The 20,716-nt window shown below is 41.3% G+C and overlaps 1 protein-coding gene across 13 annotated transcripts in view; it reads left to right on the forward strand.

Annotated features, from left to right (window-relative positions):
- GPHN (gephyrin) overlaps positions 1–20,716 on the forward strand; it is a 798,948-nt gene that overhangs the window by 398,875 nt on the left and 379,357 nt on the right. For all 13 annotated transcript variants that reach the window (XM_033950742.1, XM_033950736.1, XM_033950737.1 and 10 more), the window contains one exon: positions 6,879–7,151. In XM_033950742.1, coding sequence (XP_033806633.1) covers positions 6,879–7,151 — 273 coding nt within the window. The remainder of the gene's footprint in view (positions 1–6,878; positions 7,152–20,716) is intronic.

A 20,716-nucleotide genomic window follows, 5' to 3' on the forward strand; every position in this document is an offset into this window, starting at 1 on the left:
GAAGTATAGTCTAGAGATAAGACAATGTAGTTATTTGGAGAAAAGACCTCAGTTTCCTCATCAAGAGGTCTCTATGTCTGCCGTACACAACTTAAAGCAGCATAGGAGAAAACATCCCGGGTCAGAAAAACTCCACTACATACTACTAGTAAAGCAATTATTAATTAGGATCAAAAAAACTAGTAGTAAAGAAAAAAACTTATCTCTTAACGTCACAATTCTTCAGGTGAGACAAGAATCCGGTTAGATAATATAAAATTGTCACATTAATCTTCATCCATTAAGACTCCCAGAACTGAAGATCAAATAAGCATGTAAGTATAATTCCATTCATCTTAGAGTTATTGAAAAAGAAGGAATAACATCTCGTTACTTACATGTAACATAAACTACCGCTCTACAGATTCTATGAAGCAGAATGGCGGCTCGGCGTTGTGGGCAGGGTTTAAAAAGAAGGCAAAAACTCAGGTTAAACCAATCATAATAAAGGAGGCGGAGCAAGTTCAAAAAAAGGCGCGCCATTCAATTTTGGCATTTAACCCTGCGGGAATGATAGATTTTAATCTAAACACCCATTTTTGTTACGACAGCGGGAACAAAAATGGGTGTTTAGATTAAAATCTATCATTCCCGCAGGGTTAAATGCCAAAATTGAATGGCGCACCTTTTTTTGAACTTGCTCCGCCTCCTTTATTATGATTGGTTAAACCTGAGTTTTTGCCTTCTTTTTAAACCCTGCCCACAACGCCGAGCCGCCATTCTGCTTCATAGAATCTGTAGAGCGGTAGTTTATGTTACATGTAAGTAACGAGATGTTATTCCTTCTTTTTCAATAACTCTAAGATGAATGGAATTATACTTACATGCTTATTTGATCTTCAGTTCTGGGAGTCTTAATGGATGAAGATTAATGTGACAATTTTATATTATCTAACCGGATTCTTGTCTCACCTGAAGAATTGTGACGTTAAGAGATAAGTTTTTTTCTTTACTACTAGTTTTTTTGATCCTAATTAATAATTGCTTTACTAGTAGTATGTAGTGGAGTTTTTCTGACCCGGGATGTTTTCTCCTATGCTGCTTTAAGTTGTGTACGGCAGACATAGAGACCTCTTGATGAGGAAACTGAGGTCTTTTCTCCAAATAACTACATTGTCTTATCTCTAGACTATACTTCTCCATAGTAGTGAGCATCTATTGGAATACTTTTTGGTGGTGTAGCTATAAAATAAGCCAGGTGTATACCTGTCAGGGCCTCCGCGTGTGCGGATCGCCGGACTTGATGGACCGAAGGTCTGATCCGGAGATGGCGCTTCTTATGTTCTTATGTTCTTATCAGAAAGTGTTTGCTCCTCTGTGCTCCCTCTTAGCAATGGCGAAGATTTCATTTCGACTTTTATTTCTGGCCTGGATTCCCGAGGGTGGAGACTGGTGTTTGGGATCGTCCCTGCTGGTACTACCGATATCTCTTTTTTAATAGCTGGTATATGTGCTTTATTCTTTAAGTCCTCAATTTAAGGTGTTTTCCTGGAATGTGGGTGGCACTTCCTACCTGGTGAAGCGGTCTAAAATTCTGCGCAGCCTGAACAGGCATTGGGCTTCTATTGCTCTACTTCAGGAAACTCATCTAACTATGTTAGTGCATGGCAAGTTAGACCTGGTGGGTTGGAGATTACATCGATGCCCCTTCAGTATCTAAAAAGGCAGGAGTCATTATACTATTCCGTAAAGGTTTGCAGGTCGAAAAACTTAGTACTCATATAGACTAGAAGGGCAGATATGTTATAGCTCCAGTGCACATTAATGGGGTTGAGATAATACTTTGTAATTTATGCACCTAATACTTATGATGAGAAATTTTTTCAAGGTATATGGTGTATCTTACTCCAATACTCCACAGTGCCCTATATAGTGTGTGTGTGGGGGTGGGGGCTGGGGGATTTTAATAAAGTGGCTGATTCGGCGGTGGATAGATCTGTGTCCAAGGCCTCTGGGATCTTAGATGGGACCAGGGGAATTACACTATTTTGTGACACATTGCATCTGCTGGTCGTGTGAGGGTCCTACTTCCCTTGGATAGGGATTACACCCATTATTCTAGGGCCCACAATACTGACTCTTGTATAGCTTATTTGTTTTGTTCAGATACTCTTTTCTCCCAGGTTCGTAATGCTGTAATTGGCCCTACAGAAATTTCAGACCATGTTTTTATTTGGCTCTCAATTGAGATCTCTGAGGATTCCGCTGTTTCTTTTCAGTGGCGGTTTCCCTTGGATTTATATACTGACCCTAACTTTAATATCTATGTACATGAGAAATGGCAGCAATAGTTCTCCTTTAATGCCTAACATGTAGATGACCCCACCTTATTTTGGGAAACAGCTAAAGTGGTATTGCGGGCTGATGTCATTGCCTACTCTGCTCATAAGAAATGTGCACAGTATGTGGCCATCCTTCGGCTGGAAGGGCAACTGGTGGTGGTCGGAGACTATGCATGGGCTCCTAGTGGGGCCTATAAAACCCAACTGCTAACAGTGCAGCTTCAGCTTAATGAATTTCTTCACCAGAGGGCTGTGAAATCTATGAAATATTATCAATATCAGCTTTATAGACAGGGCAATTAGTCCGGACAATTATTAGGTAGATTGGCAAGGGATAAACAGGGATCGCATTATACATCAACTTCGCACTCCCTAAGGGGTGATGATTCGAACAAATAAGGAACTATGTAAACTGTTTCAGAACTATTATACCAATTTATTCTCGGCTGAGCGACCGTTCAGGTCTTAATGGCTACACCTATCTTTCAAGCCTGGTTCTCCCTCGCCTAGATGTAGCAGCTCAACGTCAACTCAGTGTTCCCCTTCGTGAGGAGGAATTGATGTTGGCAATTCAACAAAGCCCACTCTCTAAGGCACCTGGAACAGATGGCTATAGGACTGAGAACAGATGGCTATAAGCTCTTCTGCCTCAACATTGCAGGACCATTAGTACATTTCTTCAGTCATCACATTCAGTGGGGATCCCTTCCATCTTCCCTGCGGCAGGCTCAAATCATGGTGCTCTAGGCGCCTGGGCCAATCAGGCCTTAGGGTTAGTAGGGGATGGGTGGACCCGCTGTGCCTATGGCCTGATTGGTCCAGGCTTCTAGAGCCTAGGCCAATCAGGCCTTAGACTTAGAGGGGATGGGCCAGGAAGGGGCAGCAAGACCCGTCCATCCGGCCAATACTTTAGAGGTTAATTGGGGGGGGGATGATAGGGGGATGGTAGCGCGGGGGGGTCATTAGCATGGGGGGTTCAGAGGGGGTGCAACTTTCTGGCAGGAGGGATTGGGCACCCTCCTGCCATCGATCGGGAGTTTTGAGGGGGCGGCGTTCTGGCAGGAGGGGTTGGGCACCCTCCTGCTGCTGATTGGGAATTTCGGGGGGCGTTCTGGCAGGAGGGGTTGGGCACCCTCCTGCCGGCGATCGGGAGTGTCGGGGGGGCAGCCTTCCAGGAGGAGGGGTTCAGCACCCTCCTGCCGGTGATCGGACAGGTGGCCGTTATACTTATCGTGGCAGGGAGATCCCTTGCCGCGATAAGTGTAGCGACTGCGTCTACTCTAACCCGATTCTCTAACCGGCATCTGTAACATGGACGCCGGTTACAGAATCGGGGTTAGTATAGGTCCGATTCTGTATAGGACACCCCTCCCGGCCATCCTATACAGAATCAGGGCTTCAGTGTTAGACAAGTAAACAGTCAAAGACACACACATAAGTACAGAATGGTAACAGCTCACCTGAGACAGCCTCAGAAAGATAGGCAAGCCTGATCACAAGGTGGCAAGCACCTATTGTTTTGGATGACACAGATTTGATTAAAAAGAACATTTTATGAAAGGCACTCTCTTTGGCATAATGGAAGTACTACAGTGAGTGTTAGCAGTTAATGTAAGAGACGAGATCATATTCCACGTGCCCTAGCTTAGGTTCATTCTTGTTATGTTAAACTAAACTAAAATAAAACTTTGTATACCAGGTCTTCAGCCAGAAAGGAGCTCGACTCGGTTAACAGAAATTAAAAAATACTTTAAAAAGTAACAATCAGAAAATATTAATATGACTAGTTTCCAAAGTATTTGGCAAATAAAATAGTTTTTAAAGATTTACGAAAAAGTTGAAAAGGACCAGAACCCCTTAAAATAAGAGGTTCCATAGTTGAGAAAATTTGAAAACCAAGGATTGACTGAAATTCTTGACTCCTTTGATTCATTTCAATGAAGGAAGGGAGAATTTGAATTGTTGGGTGCCTCTTTATGTGCAAAACTAATCTATTTTGAGAAATTGCTGAGTTAGAGGGGAGCCTGGCTGCAGGGCAGAGGAAGAAAATACTGGGGGTTTGAATAAGGGGCTGGAAACAGAAAAAGAAATGAGAGGTAACCAAAGACACATACATGGGCACAGATGACAATCAGAAAATCAGCTCTCAGATCTCATCAAGTAGTGACCAAGGTGGATAGTCCTCAGTGACATTTGAGTTATAGTCAATTATTTGTACCTCCCCTCTCACCTGTCTCTCTTCCCTCTTATCTTCTATGTGTCTCTGTTAAGACTGAATGAAAATGTATGGTGAATGAGTCTTTCCTATTCAAACAATTGTAGTTCCTCTTTATTTTTCCAGTTTTTTAGATTGTACACCGCCTTGCTCTGCTTGGTTCAGTTAAAGGCGATATAGCAAATCATAAATACCGGTAAATAAATAAAACATCAGGTCCAGAAGACAAGTGAGATTGGCATTTATGTATGATTTGCAGTGCCTTTGATGTGGATGAACTTTGCAGAATACATCATAGATGTACAGACCTCAGTGCTGCCATTGCCATATCCCCAACATGCCTCTTTTCTAAATGGATATCTCATCATGCCCAGCACATCCATGTGCAAATCACAACCAATCTAAAATTAGTGTATTTGGATTTCCAAAACACATTTGGCAAAGTCCCTAATGAGAGACTCCTTAGGAATTTAGAGAGTCTTGGGATAGGAGGTAATGCCCTTTTGTACAGTTAATTGCAAACTTTCTACCCAACCCTAGCTCTTTTTCCTTCTCCCCCTTCTTTTTCCTACCATCCCATTCCCAATCTCTGGCTGGAGTCCAGCACTCTCCATCCCTTCCTTAGATATTTGTTCTTGTCCGACCCCTGTTTCTTTTTCCCTTCTTTAGCATCTGCCCCATTCTACTAGTATTCCTCCCTTCCCATCATCAATTTTCTCTTCCTTCCCACACAGCAATATAAACAGAGATTAAAAATTTTTAATTTGCTATTAACTAGTGGCACTGTGTTGGTAATAACTTCAAATTGACTGTATATATACTGTAGTCTGGCCAGTGATAGCAATCAGCAACTTCTGCTGCTGTTAGTGCCATAACTCCTCCCTAGGCTCAAAGTTTTGTACTTTCCTTCAAAACCCAAGGTTCTAATTCCATCGGGCTACTTTTTCAGAATAGACAACCCTTTCATTAGTTTTGACTTGCGCAGCTCTAGAGAGAAATGTTCCTTTTGTTAATATGTTGCAGTGGTTAAAGCAAAAGCCTCAGCACCCTGAGGTTCAAACCCACGCTGCTCCTTGTGACTCTGGGTAAGTCACTTAATCCCCCCCATGCCCCAGGTAGATTAAATAGATTGTGAGCCCACCAGGACAGACAGGGAAAAATGCTTGAGTACCTGAATAAATTCATTTAAACTGTTCTGAGCTCCCTTGGGAGAACGGTATAGAAAACTGAATAAATAAATTGTTACTGAATAGAAAAGCATGTTCAGTATAGCCAGACACCACCTAGCTGGCCATTCAAAGGGCATATTAAAAAAGCTTGCACCCTAACATGTTGTTTGTCACCCATATTATAATGCTTCTTAAACTGCATTTTGGGGACTCTTTTGAGTTGGTATATTGGTATACTGTTAATTTGTTGTTAAGAGATGTGCTGATCTAAGAAGTAGAGAGATGATGCAGAAGATTACATTACATTACATTAGAGATTTCTATTCCGCCATTACCTTGCGGTTCAAGGCGGATTATATAAGATTTATTAATGGGGGTTGCAATGGAAGAACAATTGTCATTTCTAGAGTTGTGAAGAGTAGATCGTTTGTCATTTCTAGAGTTGTAAGCAGTAAAGTCCTTTGTCAAGTGGTAAAAAGTGGTGTAGAGTAGGTAGATATATATGAATGGAGGGAAACAAAGGAAGATCATTTGTCATTTCTCAGGTTGTATAGAGAAGGTCAGGTAGTTTCAGTGTGCCGGGGGAGGGAGGGGGGAGTGGCGGAGTAAGTGAAGTTAGGGCTGTTTCAGGAATGACACTGGGACAAATTGTTCCCCATCCCTGTGGGAACTCGTTTTCACATCCTGTCCCAGTGAGTTATTTTCCTGACCCCGCCCCATTCCTGCAAGCTCTGTCCTCATTTGCACAAACTTCAAATACTTTAAAATCATAAGTGTTCTAGCCTCGTGCGGTTAAGGCAGAGCTCGCAGGAATGGGGCAGGGGCAAAACTCACAGGGAAATTGAGTTCTGTGGGGATGAGGAAAAATTTGTCGAAGTGTATTTCTCTAGCAGAAGGGTTTATGTTGGGTCTGGGACAATATGGGAAGAAAAGAAAGAGGGTAGTACCTCCTTCAAAACAAACATCAGAGTTTATATCTGGGGTATACCAAAAAACCGTACAAAAACAAGGTAAAGATTCATAATCAAGGTAAAAATAAAAGAACATTAAAAAAAACCAAGACGCATAAATAACCAATTAAACAAATACAGTCATATCAGTAAAGATTGACAGAGCAGAGACACATTTTCTTGGTGTACAGTATAGTAAAACATGTTTCTTTGTTGTAAACAGGAATGCTTTCAGTTCATACTGCCAGCTCTACCTCATGCTATTGACCTTTTACGGGATGCCATTGTAAAAGTAAAGGAAGTCCATGACGAATTAGAAGATCTGCCTTCTCCACCACCACCTCTCTCCCCTCCTCCAACCACCAGCCCCCACAAACAGACAGAAGACAAAGGAGTCCAATGTGAAGAGGAGGAGGAAGAGAAAAAGGATAGTGGAGTTGCCTCAACTGAAGATAGCTCTTCTTCGCATATTACTGCTGCAGCTATTGCAGCCAAGGTTAGTCTGGCTTATTTACACTGAATGACACTTAGTTATTCAGTCTCAGGTACTTTCCACCAAAATACACTGTCACTCAGATATATAATTACAAATCAACCAATTTTATTTACTGTAAATGTAGTTACAAAGTAGATAATGGTAGTAAAGATCATATTGATTTGATTGCGTGGATAACCCCTAAATTGTACAGATAATAATATTTCAATGATTATACAAAGAATAAAAACATTTAGCATACAACTGAATTAAAATTAAATAGGAAGCAAGGTTTAGAGAGACTAAACTAAACTAAACTAAACCTTGGGTTTATATACCGCACCATCTCCACGAATGCGGCGCTCAGCACGGTTTACAGGAAGAAAGATGAGAGAGGAACTACAGTGGAGAGATTAAAGAGTTAGGTGTAAAGGGGGAAGGTGAGAGGCCTAAGAGACAACTTCAATAATGGGTGATTTCAATTACTAAACAACACTGAAGTTGATTTATATTCTACAATCTACATGGTTCTTAAAGCAAAAGCAAAAACAAAATATGGAGAAGAAAGACCTTAGAAAACAATGCCACTGCCTACTAGACATCACACCAAATTTATGGCAAGGCTTTTCACAATCATAGGTCAAAATAATCTCCATATTGTTATAAATTTTCATTATCCGAGGACAAACAGGCAGTATAGTCTCACATGTGGGTAACACATCCATGGAGCCCAGTACCGTCAGTCAAAAAGTATATTGCCACTTTAAGTTTTTTGAAGACTGCCCATACCGCTCATGCACCGGTGCCTTCCTGCCCAATGTTGGCTCCTGAGTCCATCAGTTCTGTTTTCCTAGGAGTCAAGAAGCTGTTCTTTGAAGTTTCTCCAAGCGTTTAAAACCTTTTCACATTTTTGTGCCTTCCCATTTCGTTTTTTTTCATATTTTCTCTTCAGTTCATTTTCTTCATATTTTTCTTCAGTTCCGGTAAAAAAATTTTGATCAACTTAATTTTATTGGCCCTTTGGACTCTCCTCAGCCTGTTTTCAGGCTGGGAGCATCGAGCCTTTTTTGGATTGTGATCTACTCAACCTCCCTACACCATAGAGACCTTCGATCTTGCATTGGTGGTCTTCCCCTCGATGTCCAAACCTCCAAGTGGCTTCAAACAGTGCACTTGGTGCCAATGGACCATTTCAGATACAGATCTGCATAACTGGTATGTCCAGTGCCTTGGTCCTGAGTACCGTGATACTTCGTGCCAACTCCGCTCTAAACTGCAGAGGAGGTTGCTGAAGGCAAGACAGTTATAATACAAAGACTTTTTTGGCTCTGCGGGTACATTGAGGTTGTCTGCTGACTCCGATCTCGACTTTCAACTTCTTACACTTCTAGCATCAACACTGGTACCGCCAACATCAACAGTCTGGGCTGTTTCTGATTTATCGGTGCTGCCTTCTTCAAGGAAAGTTCATAAAAAGGCTAAGAAGCACAAGCACCTGTCTCCCTCTAGACATGCATCAGCTTCATCCCAGGCATCAAACTCATCAGACTGTTTAATTATGCCAATGACATTACGATCATCATTCCTTGTATTACAGCTATATCTCGTATTACCCAAATAATTGAGTCTATACTGAAACTGATGGAATAATGGATGCAAGAATTTAAATTCAAATTAAATCATAAGACCAAATTCTTTGTTGCGTCTCCACCTAGAATTTTACATGAACCATCAATTACTATAGACTCAGCACTCTATAAGATCAATCCAATGATTAAAATATTGGGAGTTGTTATAGATCAACACTTGACCATGAAAAGCAAGTAGATGCTGTGGTGCAAAAAAGTTATTACACATTGTGCAAGCTGTGTACCATAAAATCATATTTTGAGTTTCCAGCCTTTAAACTTTTAGTTCAGTCGTTACTTCTAAGTCTTCTCGACTATTATAACAGTGTCTATTTGACATGTACCAAGAAAGAGATGGCTAGGCTTAGACTGATTCAAAATAAGGGGGTCAAATTAATCTATGGTCTAAAGAAATATGATCATGTGACTCCTTTCTACTATGAGTTGCATTAACTTCCAGTGGAGGTACATATTTTGTTTAAGCTGGGTTGTCTTTGTTACAAAGTTGCGTATGGTATTGCTCCAAACTATATGACCGATAGATTTCTCATAGCATTCCATAAACATAGGAGAGAATCACATGCATTGTTTAATTTTCCGTCTGCTCAAGGTTGTAAGAGCAAGAAATCCTTGGAACATACACTAGCATTTCAGGCTGCTTTTTATGACAGGGAATTTAGGCCACTGTTGCTTAGTGCTTGATCTTATAAGCACTTTAGAACTCTATTTAAAACTCATCTTTTTTCAAAATATTTAGCAAACTAATTTAAATCATCCTTAGGTTATGTTATTTTTAATCTTTTGTTCACCGCATTGAACTTACGGTTATGCAGTTTAAGTACGATATGTTATGTTCAGAATATCTAAACTCTTTCCAGTATCTTGCAAATGACCTTTTAGAGACAGGAAATATATGGTGTGGTACGCCTTTGATGCTTTTGACATCACATCTTGAACATCTGCAGTGTCAATTGCCATGTGTAGGCAGGTCTGTCTTAGAATCTCTGACATAGATGCTAACATTAAAGATCATTACTCAAATATTCCCTGCAAGGGAGACTATCTTTTCAGAGATTGTAAAGAGGAGGCAACTTGGAAAATTAAAAAGCATGAAGATTGTATGAGTACATTATCAACTACTAAATCATCCCAACCTCAGCCATCCAGAAAATATTCCTACACTTCCAGATGTTCCTCCTGTTATCCCAAACTTAGATGCAACCTGCCTACCACATCCTCTCGAGCACCTACTCAAAGACATCCAAGACAACAGAGGACTCGGAAGACTCAATCCTAATTGCAGTCCAAACAGTAACAGTCTTTTTTACTCCATTCTACAGAGTTTACCCAGTATTTCACAACCCCTTCCTCACACTTTGCCCAAAGGAAGTCAAATCATCCACTATTACAATTGCTGGTCTATAATAACATCAGACCACTGGGTCTTTCAGATATTAAGACACAGATTTTCTCTTCATTTACAAAAGAGACCTCCAAACCATCCTCCAAGAGAGTCCTGTTTCAACTTCCATCATAAGACTTTCCTTCACCAGGATCTCTCAGCCCTCCCCCAGCTCAATGCCATAGAACATGTTCCCCTGAAGAAGAAGGGCCAAGGGTTCTACTCAAAGTATTTCCTCATACCAAAGAAGACAGGAGGTCTCTATCCAATTCTGGACCTCTGAGCTCTCAACAAATACTTAGTGAAGGAGAAATTTTGAATGGTCTCTGAGAACCCTGGTACCACTCTTGGACAAAGACAACTGGCTTTACTCTCTGGACCTCAAAGAAGCCTACACACACATTCCCATCCTCCAGACCACAAAAATGTATACATTTTCTAGTAGGGACAAGCCACTTCCCATACAAGGTGCTTCTATTTGGTCTAGCGTCAGCACCTAGTGTGTTCACAAAATGTTTAGTGGTAGTGGCTACAACACTCCACTCTTGCAGCTTTCATGTGTTCTTTTATCTGTACGACTGGTTGATCAAGGCCACGACACCTTAAAGAGCTTATCTAGCCATGGATTCAACTGTATGTCTTCTCAAACATCTCAGTTTTGCAGTCAAATTGAGAAATCTCATTTACATCCCACTCAAACTCATTGGAACATTTCTAGACACGATTCAGGCTTGTGCCTTTTTACCTCAACAGAGGCTCAATACCTTCATAAAGATGTGCTAAAAAATCTCTAGGCTTCAACGCATCACTGCAAGTCAAATGATGCGCATTCTGGGCCATATGACATCTACAATTCATGTAACTCCGCTTGCCAGTCTACATCTCAGAGAGCCTCAGAGGACTCTCAATGCAATGGTCTCAGTCCACCGGAAAGCTGTCATAACAAATACAAGCAACATAAGACCTTTTTCACTCTATTCAATGGTGGCTGTTACTAGCCAATCTCTCCAGAGGCCTCTTCTTCCATACTTCACCACATCAAAAACTATTAATAATAGATGCTTCTATGCTTGGATGGAGAGCACACCTCGAAGGCCTCCATACGCAGGGCACCTGGAGTCCTCACAAAAAAAACTTTCCACATCAATTTCCTCAAGCTTCAAGCAATCCGAAATGCTCTATGCATTTTCGAGGATCACCTTCTCAATCAAGTTGTACTTATTCAAATGGACAACCAGGTAGCAATATACTACATTAACAAACAAGGAGACACAGGTTCTCATTCCCTTTGCAAAGAAGCCATCCAGATTTGGTTCTGGGTGATTCCTCGCAACATTTTCCTGAAAGCAGTCGTACCTAGGAGGGAAACAGAATATCCTAGCCGACAAGTTGAACAGATTCCTACAACCTCATGAGTGGTCATTCAACTGTGTTGTGTCAGATATTCAAGGATTGGGGCCACCAGAGGTGAATCTCTTTGCTTCTACCTACAATCAACCTACAATCAACTACTACGGTTATAAGTATTTAATAAGCATAATAACAAGCTTCCAGTCTTCTGCTCCAGACTCGACACACCTGATCATTTGAACAGGTTTCTCTATGCTTTCCCTCCAATACCTCTTCTCAGGAAGACTCTACTCAAACTTTGCCAAGAAAAGGCCACCATGATTCTCATAGCACCTTGGTAGCCTTGACAACCATGGTTCCCTCTCCTACTACAATTCAGTGTGTGGGAACCCATCACACTTCAAGTCTTCCCAACACTGCTCATACAGGACGAGAGTTCTCTTCTTCATCTAATCTAATCTAATCCTTAGGTTTGTATACCGCATCATCTCCACGTTCGTAGAGCTCGGCGCGGTTTACAGTAGATGAAATAGGAAGGAACCACAACAGAGGGTTAGAGGTAGAAGTGTGAAGAATATTTAGAGGACTTGGGATGCCAGATATAAGAGATTTCTTGATTCCTAAGTTGGAGAGAGGCTTACAATCTTCATCCCAATCTATGTTCATTAACTCTCTCTACGATACGTTTCTGCTGTATCAGCGTCAGCCATCTTAGAGGCATCTAGGAAACCCTCTACTCAGCACTGCTATAATTTCTTTTCACAATCTGGTGCAATCTCAACTCACAGCATCTGATCACCTGCCCACTACCATCAATTCTGGACTATCTTAGACACCTCTCTAACTCTGGTCTTAGTTCATCTGAGTGCTATAAGTACTTTCCATACACTTCTCAATAAAAAGCCATTGTCAGTACATCCTCTGGTTTCCAGATTCATGAAGTACCTTTTTCATACCAAATCACCAATCAAGCCTCCTCTAGTTGCTTGGGATCTTAATGTTATACTTTATACTCTGATGAAGCCTCCCTTTGAACCACTGGTGTCTTTAACTCTCAAATATCTCTCTTGGAAAGTAATATTTCTCATATGTATCACATCTGTCCGCTGAGTTAGTGAGCTTCAAGCATTTGTGTAGGATCCACCTTATACAACATTCCACCACAATAGAGTGGTTCTTTGCACTCATCCCAAATTCATCTCTAAATTTCATCTCAATCAGTCTATAGTGCTCCCTGTCTTCTTTCCAAGACCACGTTCTCATCCTGGTGAAGATCCATTTGATCCTAACAGACTTGGAGCTCCTGTCACAAAGAGAACCATCTCCACATGACTGGTGGACTGTATCTTCTTCTGCTATGCTCAGGCTAGACTGACACTTGAAGACCATGTCACCGCACATAAAGTTCGAGCAATGATGATTTCAGTAGCTCATCTATGTACCACTCCCACTGAGGATAGCTGTAAAGCAGTCACCTGGTCTTCAATACATACATTTATATCCTGCCATTTTGTGGAGAATCATTCCAGACGGGATAGTCGGTTCGACTGAGCAGTTCTACAAAATTTATTCTCTACTTAGATGCCAACTTTCCTCCAACCCTTTTGGTTTTACTAATAAGCCTCTTCTCAGAGACATAATCCTGGCAGCTAGGGAGTCCCACATGTGAGACGGCCTGATTGTCCTCTGATAAAGCATAGTTACTCACCTATAGCAGATGTTATCTGAGGACAGCAGGCAGATATTCTCACAACTCTCCCACTTCCCCTAGTTGGCTTCTTAGCTTTATTACTGAACTTATGGCTCTGCAAGCCAACACCGGGCAGGAAGGCACCAGCGCATGCGTGATACATGTGGTCTTCAAAAGACTTAAAGTGACAGCACACCTTTTGACCGTCAGTACCAGGCTCCATGGATGACATCACCCACATGTGAGAATATCTGCCTGCTGTCCTCAGATAACACTTGCAACAGGTGAGCACCCATGCTCTGAAGCACATTCCAAACAAATAAATCTTAAAAAATGGAGATGATGAAACAACAAAAGCATACTATGATCACATGTAATCAAAACATTTAAAACCTTTCTGCGCATTCATCAGCAGAATAAAATGTGGGCATAAACAATACATCAAAAGCAAAGCAGAAGACAAAATCCAGCGCAGATGAAAAGGCAGCAAACACACAGCGGAGGAGACAAGAGCACAAGCTCAAATGGCATTCAAACAAATCTAATTTATTCTGCGACTCAACATGATTCATGATTCAGCCACTATGTCTGCATCAGAAGTCTAATTGGATGGCTGATGGAAAACCAAGATTTATGTTGAGGTAAACAGAATCAGCAAAAACACATAAATATATTTAGCTGAAAATGTGAAAAACAGTCATAGTAATGTTGAAAGTACGTGCACTAAAACACATGAAAATAAAGTTTTAAAAAGAACATAAGAAATGCCTGCACTGGATCAGACCTAAGGTCCATCCAGTCCGGTGATCAACCAGAGTTCCAAGAGTTAATACGGAAAGCTGCAGACCAGTGAATCTGATGTCAGTGCCAGGCAAAATAATAGAAACTATTGTAAAGAACAACATTTTTGAATACATTGATAGACATTGTTTAATGAGACATTGTCAACATGGATATAACCAAGAGAAGTGTGGTCTTCTAATCTACTTACATTTTTTTTGAAAGTATGAATAAAAATACAAATAAAAGTGAGCCAGTTGAAGGGCAGCACCATTTTAGATATTTCATCTAAGGGTAAATATCCATGTGGAAGTGAAAATAAACAGAAAGAGTAGCATATTTTAGAAGACTATCTCTGCATGTATAGGGCCCATCTAAAATTGACATCCCTCCTCCCCCCCCCCTAACACACACACACTCCCAAGGAAAACCATGTAGAGAGATGCCTCATTTAAGGTCAGGTGCTTTCCACGGGTTGAGGAATGATTAATTTCAGCCACATGCAAATGGGAAAATATAAATGGAAAGCACCTGAACTTTAGATGCATAGGTTGCAAAATAGCAAACTGGTAATGACACATAGATGTGTAAATTTATGTATTTCCAAGCTATATATGTATGCCTGGGAATCACACTGGAGATAGCCAATAAGGTGCTGTAAGGGTTGCCTTTGAAGTACTGTGAGGCTGCTGCTAGAGGTTGCGGCAGCCATTTTTTGGAGGCTGTGCAAAGGGCAGGAGTGATTGGGCATCACTTCTGTCAATTTCCCCACTGGACCAACAAGGAATGGGCAGATAAGCCTGATAACATGGGCGTCCTCACTATTCTAGGGGTATGGGGAGGGAGGGTCCCACATAAGATCCAATGGTTAGCACTTGCCAAATTAGCCCCAAATATTCAGTGCCGGTGGCTGACTGTCATGGGCTGAATATCAACCAGATTGTAAACAATACATTGAAATCTTAAGCTCAGTGTGTTATAGTGATCAAAAGCTCAAACTGAATGTGAGCAGTTATTCGTAAAGGAATGAAAATTATATCTGTATATTGATTCATGTTATGACCTTAAGTATTGTGTGAAATACTGGTCACCCCATCACAAAAATATAGTGAAACTAGAGCAGCTATAGAAAAGGGCAGATAACAGAGGGTCAGAGGGAGGAGAGTTCATGTGCCCTTTATGTTCAGCCTGTTACCCTGGAGGACCTTGGCACTAGAGGATTTGTTCCAGCATATCCAACATCACTAACAGCTGACTTAAAAGGAAGCACTGGTAACAGAGAGTCAGAGGGAGGAGAGTTCATGTGCCTTGAGTGTAGAGCCTGTTACCCCAGAGGACCTTGACGCTAGAAGATTTTTTCCAGCATATCTGATGTCACTAACAGGACTTAAAGGGAAGTGCTCGTAACAGCACATGGCCATTGATGTTCAGTTGTTGGGGGCATGCCCTAAGGGGCGTGACCTAAGGGAAACACCCCTTAGAGCTCCTTGAAGCCATGAGAAGGCAAGAGGAAAAGTGAAAGAGAATTGAGATCCACTCATGGCACTGCAGATATGGGTAAGCATAAACCTAAAACAATATTCAGACCTCCTCACCTAGAAAAACAGGTCCTATGGATAAACACTAGATAACAACATTAGAGGGCACACATCCATCTTTTGTCTCCTTTCCAGAATCTAGCCCCTCCCTTAGTTTGGGAGGAAGACTTACTCCTCCTCATCCATTAGGTTCTCTACGCAATGCCAAAGTGGCTTGTGAAAATCAGGAGTCTACTAAAACACTAGAGAAGAAACCAGGTTATCCAGTCCCCCTATTAAGTTGAGTTTGGTTGTTTGCCTTTGCCTGAACTTATTTCTTTGTCAGAATTACAAAGTACTACCCCAGCTAAAATCATGGATTCTGAGGTTTCATTGAAAGACATTTGGATGATTGTTTCTAAAACTGAATCCATGTTGAGAAGTACTGTGTTCCAATTGTGTTCCTTCACCAAAGTTGATGCAGAGAAGATTGAAGAATTGGACCTAAAATCTAGTAATCTTGAGGATTCCTTTACTTCATTAGAGACTCTGGTTAAAAATTTGAAAGCTATTGGACAGTCTACTATTAAAGACAGTCTAGTACTTCTCAAGAAATTAGAATTAATAGAAAATCAATTTAGAACTAAGAATTCCTGCATGTCTTAAATTTTTCTATGACGTATTTGTTATCTCCAGAAATACTGCTTAGATAATATTTTTCAGTTATCTTGAAACTTCCAAATGCTAAAGAAATTTCTGTTTCTAAAATTTATTATATTTCTGGAAATGTGAAAGTATTAGGGGCTGAAGGGGTGACTGATGCTTTGAGTGGCCCTGAAACCCCCAAACTTTATTGCATTTCTGGAAGACTCTAAAAGAGCTACATTATTGGTCTGATTTAGAAAAGAATTTTATTATGAAGGCTCATTTCTGCAATAAGGAGTTCCCATTTTGTTGTGACTCGTTCCACTCAAGACGTAAGGCCTTCTTGGCCTTAAGACCTTGTTTAACATCAATTGGTGGGACTTTTTATTTAAAGTTTCCATGCAAATGTTTACTTACCTTGGAAAGCAAGAGTTATATATTTTTTGAACCAAATCAATTGGAGGGTCTTATTATTAGTAAAAAAAATTAATGATTTCAAGTTCATTTGCCTAAAATGTTTCTTTTTGCTACTGTTCTCTATAGCAGATGGGAAGGTATTATTAGTGGAAAAAATAATGGCAGAAGTAGTTAGGATTGTATTATCCTGTTTCTGTTTAATTTGATATTTTCTTTTGTTTCTCTTTATCTCCTTTCCCTCTCAAGATGTGGACTATTTCATGTAAGATTTGATATATGTTTGTTCAATTGTAAATGTAAATCAGTTCCTGATTTTCTTGATTCACTTTATTTTAGTGATTTGTAAACAGAAATGAAAGTTAAAAAGGGGCAATCAAAATGATAAATGGATGGTATATCTTCCCTAGGAAGAAAGTCTAAGCAGGTTAGAGCTCTTCAACTTGACAAAAAGACACCAAAAAGGGGATATGATAGAGCACCATATAATCATGAATGAGAAGGAACAGGTAAATATGGAACTTGGGGATATTCTATGAAACTAATAGCATATTCTAGATAAGTTAGAGAAAGTATTTTTTTACTCAGTTTACAATCAGACTGTGGAATTTGTTCCCAGAGGTCATGCTCAAAGTAGCTAGCATAGCTGGGTATAAAAGGAGTTTACTCTATAGACTTGGCAAAGCCACTACATGTCCCTCAGAGTAAATAACAAGGAATGGATCTACTCTTTGAGATCCTGCCTGATATTTGTGACTTAGAGTGGCTCCTGTCAAAGGCAGGATGCTCGAATTGATGGGCCATTGATCTAATCCAGAGTGGCATATCTTATAGTAACATAAGAAAATAAGAATTGCCGCTGTTGGGTCAGACCAGTGGTCCATTGTGCCAAGCAGTCTGCTCACGCGGCGGCCCTTGGTCAAAGACCAGCGCCCTAACTGAGACTAGCCCTACTTGCGTACGTTCTGGTTCAGCATGAACTTATCTAACTTTGTCTTGAATCCCTGGAGGGTATTTCCCCTATGACAGACTCCAGAAGAGCGTTCCAGTTTTCTACCACTCTCTGAGGGAAGAAGAACTTCCTTACGTTCGTACGGAATCTATCCCCTTTCAGTTTTAGAGAGTGCCCTCTCGTTGTCCCTACCTTGAAGAGGGTGAACAACCTGTCCTTATCTACTAAGTCTATTCCCTTCAGTACCTTGAATGTTTCGATCATGTCCCCTCTCAATCTCCTCTGTTCAAGGGATTAAAGGCCCATTTTCTCTAATCTTTCACTGTACGGCAACTCCTCCAGCCCCTTAACCATCTTAGTCGCTCTTCGCTGGACCCTTTTGAGTAGTACCGTGTTCTTCATATATGGTGACCAGTGCTGGACGCAGTACTCCAGGTGAGGGCGTACCATGACCTGGTAGAGCGGCATGATAACCTTCTCCGATCTATTCATGATCCCCTTCTTTATCATTCCTAGCATTCTGTTTGCCCTTTTCACCACTGCCGCACATTGTGTGGATGGCTTCATCGACTTGTCGATCATAACTCCCAAGTCTCTTTCCTGGGAGGTCTCCCCAAGTACTGCCCCGGATATCCTGTATTCATGCATGAGTTTTTGTTACCTATATGCATCACTTTACACTTATCCACGTTGAACCTCATCTGCCATGTTGATGCCCATTCCTCGAGCCTGATTATGTCACGTTGCAGATCTTCGCAATCCCCCTGTGTTTTCACTACTCTGAATAACTTTGTATCGTCCACAAATTTAATCACCTCACTCATCGTACCAATGTCTAGATCATTTATAAAGATGTTGAAGAGCACGGGTCCAAGCACCAAGCCCTGCGGCACCTCTCTGGTGACGCTTTTCCAGTCCGAGTATTGTCCATTTACCCCCACTCTCTGTTTCCTATGATTCAGCCAGTTTTTAATCCACACGAGTATTTCACCTTCGATTCCATGGCTCACAATTTTCCGAAGTAGTTGTTCATGCGGAACCTTGTCAAACGCCTTCTGAAAATCTAGATATACAATGTCGACCGGGTTGCTCTTGTCTATCTGTCTGTTCACTCCCTCAAAGAAGTGCAGCAAGTTCGTCAAATATGATCTGCTTTTGCTAAAATCTTGCTGACTGGTCCTCATCAGCCCATGTCCGTCAGGTGATCAATGATGCGGTCCTTTATCAGCGACTCTACCATCTTTCCCAGTATCGAGGTCAGACTCACCGGTCTGTAGTTTCCCGGATCTCCCCTCAAACCTTTCTTGAAGATCAGCGTAACATTTGCCACCTTTCAGTCTTCTGAAATCTTTCCCGATTTAATCGACAGATTGGCTATTAGTTGAAGCAGTTCAGCTATGGTCCCTTTCAGTTCCTTGATGACCCTCGGATGGATGCCATCCGGTCCCAGGGATTTATTGCTCTTAAGCCTATCAATCTGCCTACACACCTTCTCTAGACTGACTGTGAATCCTGTCAGCTTTTCGTCTTCATTTCCAGCATATAGCCTGATGGGTTCCGGTATGCTGTGTACATCTTCTTCGGTAAATATTACATTACATTACATTACGGATTTCTATTCCGCCTATACCTTGCAGTTCAAGGCGGATTACAAAAGAATTGACTGGACATTTCCAGAGATGTAAACTTTTCAGAGGAGATTACTGGACATTTTCCAGTGAGGATGCAATTTTTTTTTTTTTTTTTTTTGGGTAACTGGACTTTTCTGGATGAAGGTGAGAGGTTGGTGAAGTGAGCTGGTGGTAGGTAAGGGGGTTAGGATTTTTGGATGAATTTTTTGAAGAGCAGGGTTTTGATTTCTTTGCGGAACGTTTTGAAGTCGTCCGATGTTGTCAGCAGGTTGGTGACGGATTGGTTGAGTTTTGCTGCTTGAGTTGCAAAAAATGTGTTCAGTTTGTCGGCAATTGCTATGTCCTCCTTTAGCGCTCCCTTTATTCCATGGTCATCCAAAGGTCCCACCGCTTCCTTCGCGGGTCATTTCCCCGTAATATATCGACAGAGCAGCTTGAAGTTCTTCGCCTCCTTGGCTATTTTTTCCTCGTATTCTCTTTTGGCCCCTTTTAACGCCTTATGGCACCTGCGTTGATGTTTGTGCTTGTTCCAGTTTTCGTCCATTTTTGACCTTTTCTATTCCTTAAACGAAGTTTTCTTGTCTCTTATCGCTTCCTTCACCTCTACAGTGAGCCACGCCGGTTCTTTGTTCTTTTTCCTCTTTGATCCCTTGTTGATACACGGTATATATAGATTTTGCGCATCAGTGACTGTATCCTTAAAAAGAGGCCAAGCTTGCTCTAGCATTTTTACAGTGCTTATCCTCTTCTTAATTTTCTTCCCTACCATGAGTCTCATCCCTTTGTAATTCCCTTTTTGGAAGTTGAGTGCCGTGGCTGTTGTTTTGGACCAATGTTTCTCCCCTGCGTCCAGATCGAAGCAGATCATATTGTGATCACTGTTTCCCAGCATCCCTTCTACTTCTACATCTTTTGCCGGTCTTCGCAGGCCATTTAGAATTAAGTCCAGAATTGCATTTCCTCTAGTATTTTCTTTGACAAGTTGTTCCAGGAAGCAATCGCCTACAGCATCCAAGAACTTGGTCTTTCTAACGCAGCCGGAGGTGCCTAGGTCCAGTCTATTCCTGGATAGTTGAAGTCACCCATGATAACTGCGTTGCCTCCCTTTCAGTTGTGTGTAATCTCGTCCATCATTTCTCCGTCAATTTCTTCGGACTGCCCTAGGGGTCGTAAATGCCGATCTTCGTTTCCAGGCCATTTGTTCCCAGAATTTTGACACATAGAGACTCTAACTTATCCGTCAGTTGTGGCTTGTTCTCTCCAGTAGATTCAATTCCCTCTTTGAAGTATATGGCAATGTCCCCACCTTTTTGAGCCACTCTGTGTCTGCGGTATAGTTTGTATCCCGGTAGCACAGTGTCCCAGAAGTTTTCCTCAGTCCACCATGTTTCCGTGATGCCTATGATGTCAACGTTATCTTTTTGTGCCATAGCTTCTAATTCACCCATCTTATTTCTAAGGCTCCTTGTGTTCGTGTACATACACTTGAGTTTGTGGCCTGTTCCTTTGTTGCATTTCTTTCCCTCTTGTGTCCTTTTCAATCTGACTTGCCTGTGATCCGGTGAGTCTTTCCCTCT

Source organism: Geotrypetes seraphini, chromosome 7, assembly GCF_902459505.1.
Source record: "Geotrypetes seraphini chromosome 7, aGeoSer1.1, whole genome shotgun sequence".
Taxonomy (NCBI): domain Eukaryota; kingdom Metazoa; phylum Chordata; class Amphibia; order Gymnophiona; family Dermophiidae; genus Geotrypetes; species Geotrypetes seraphini.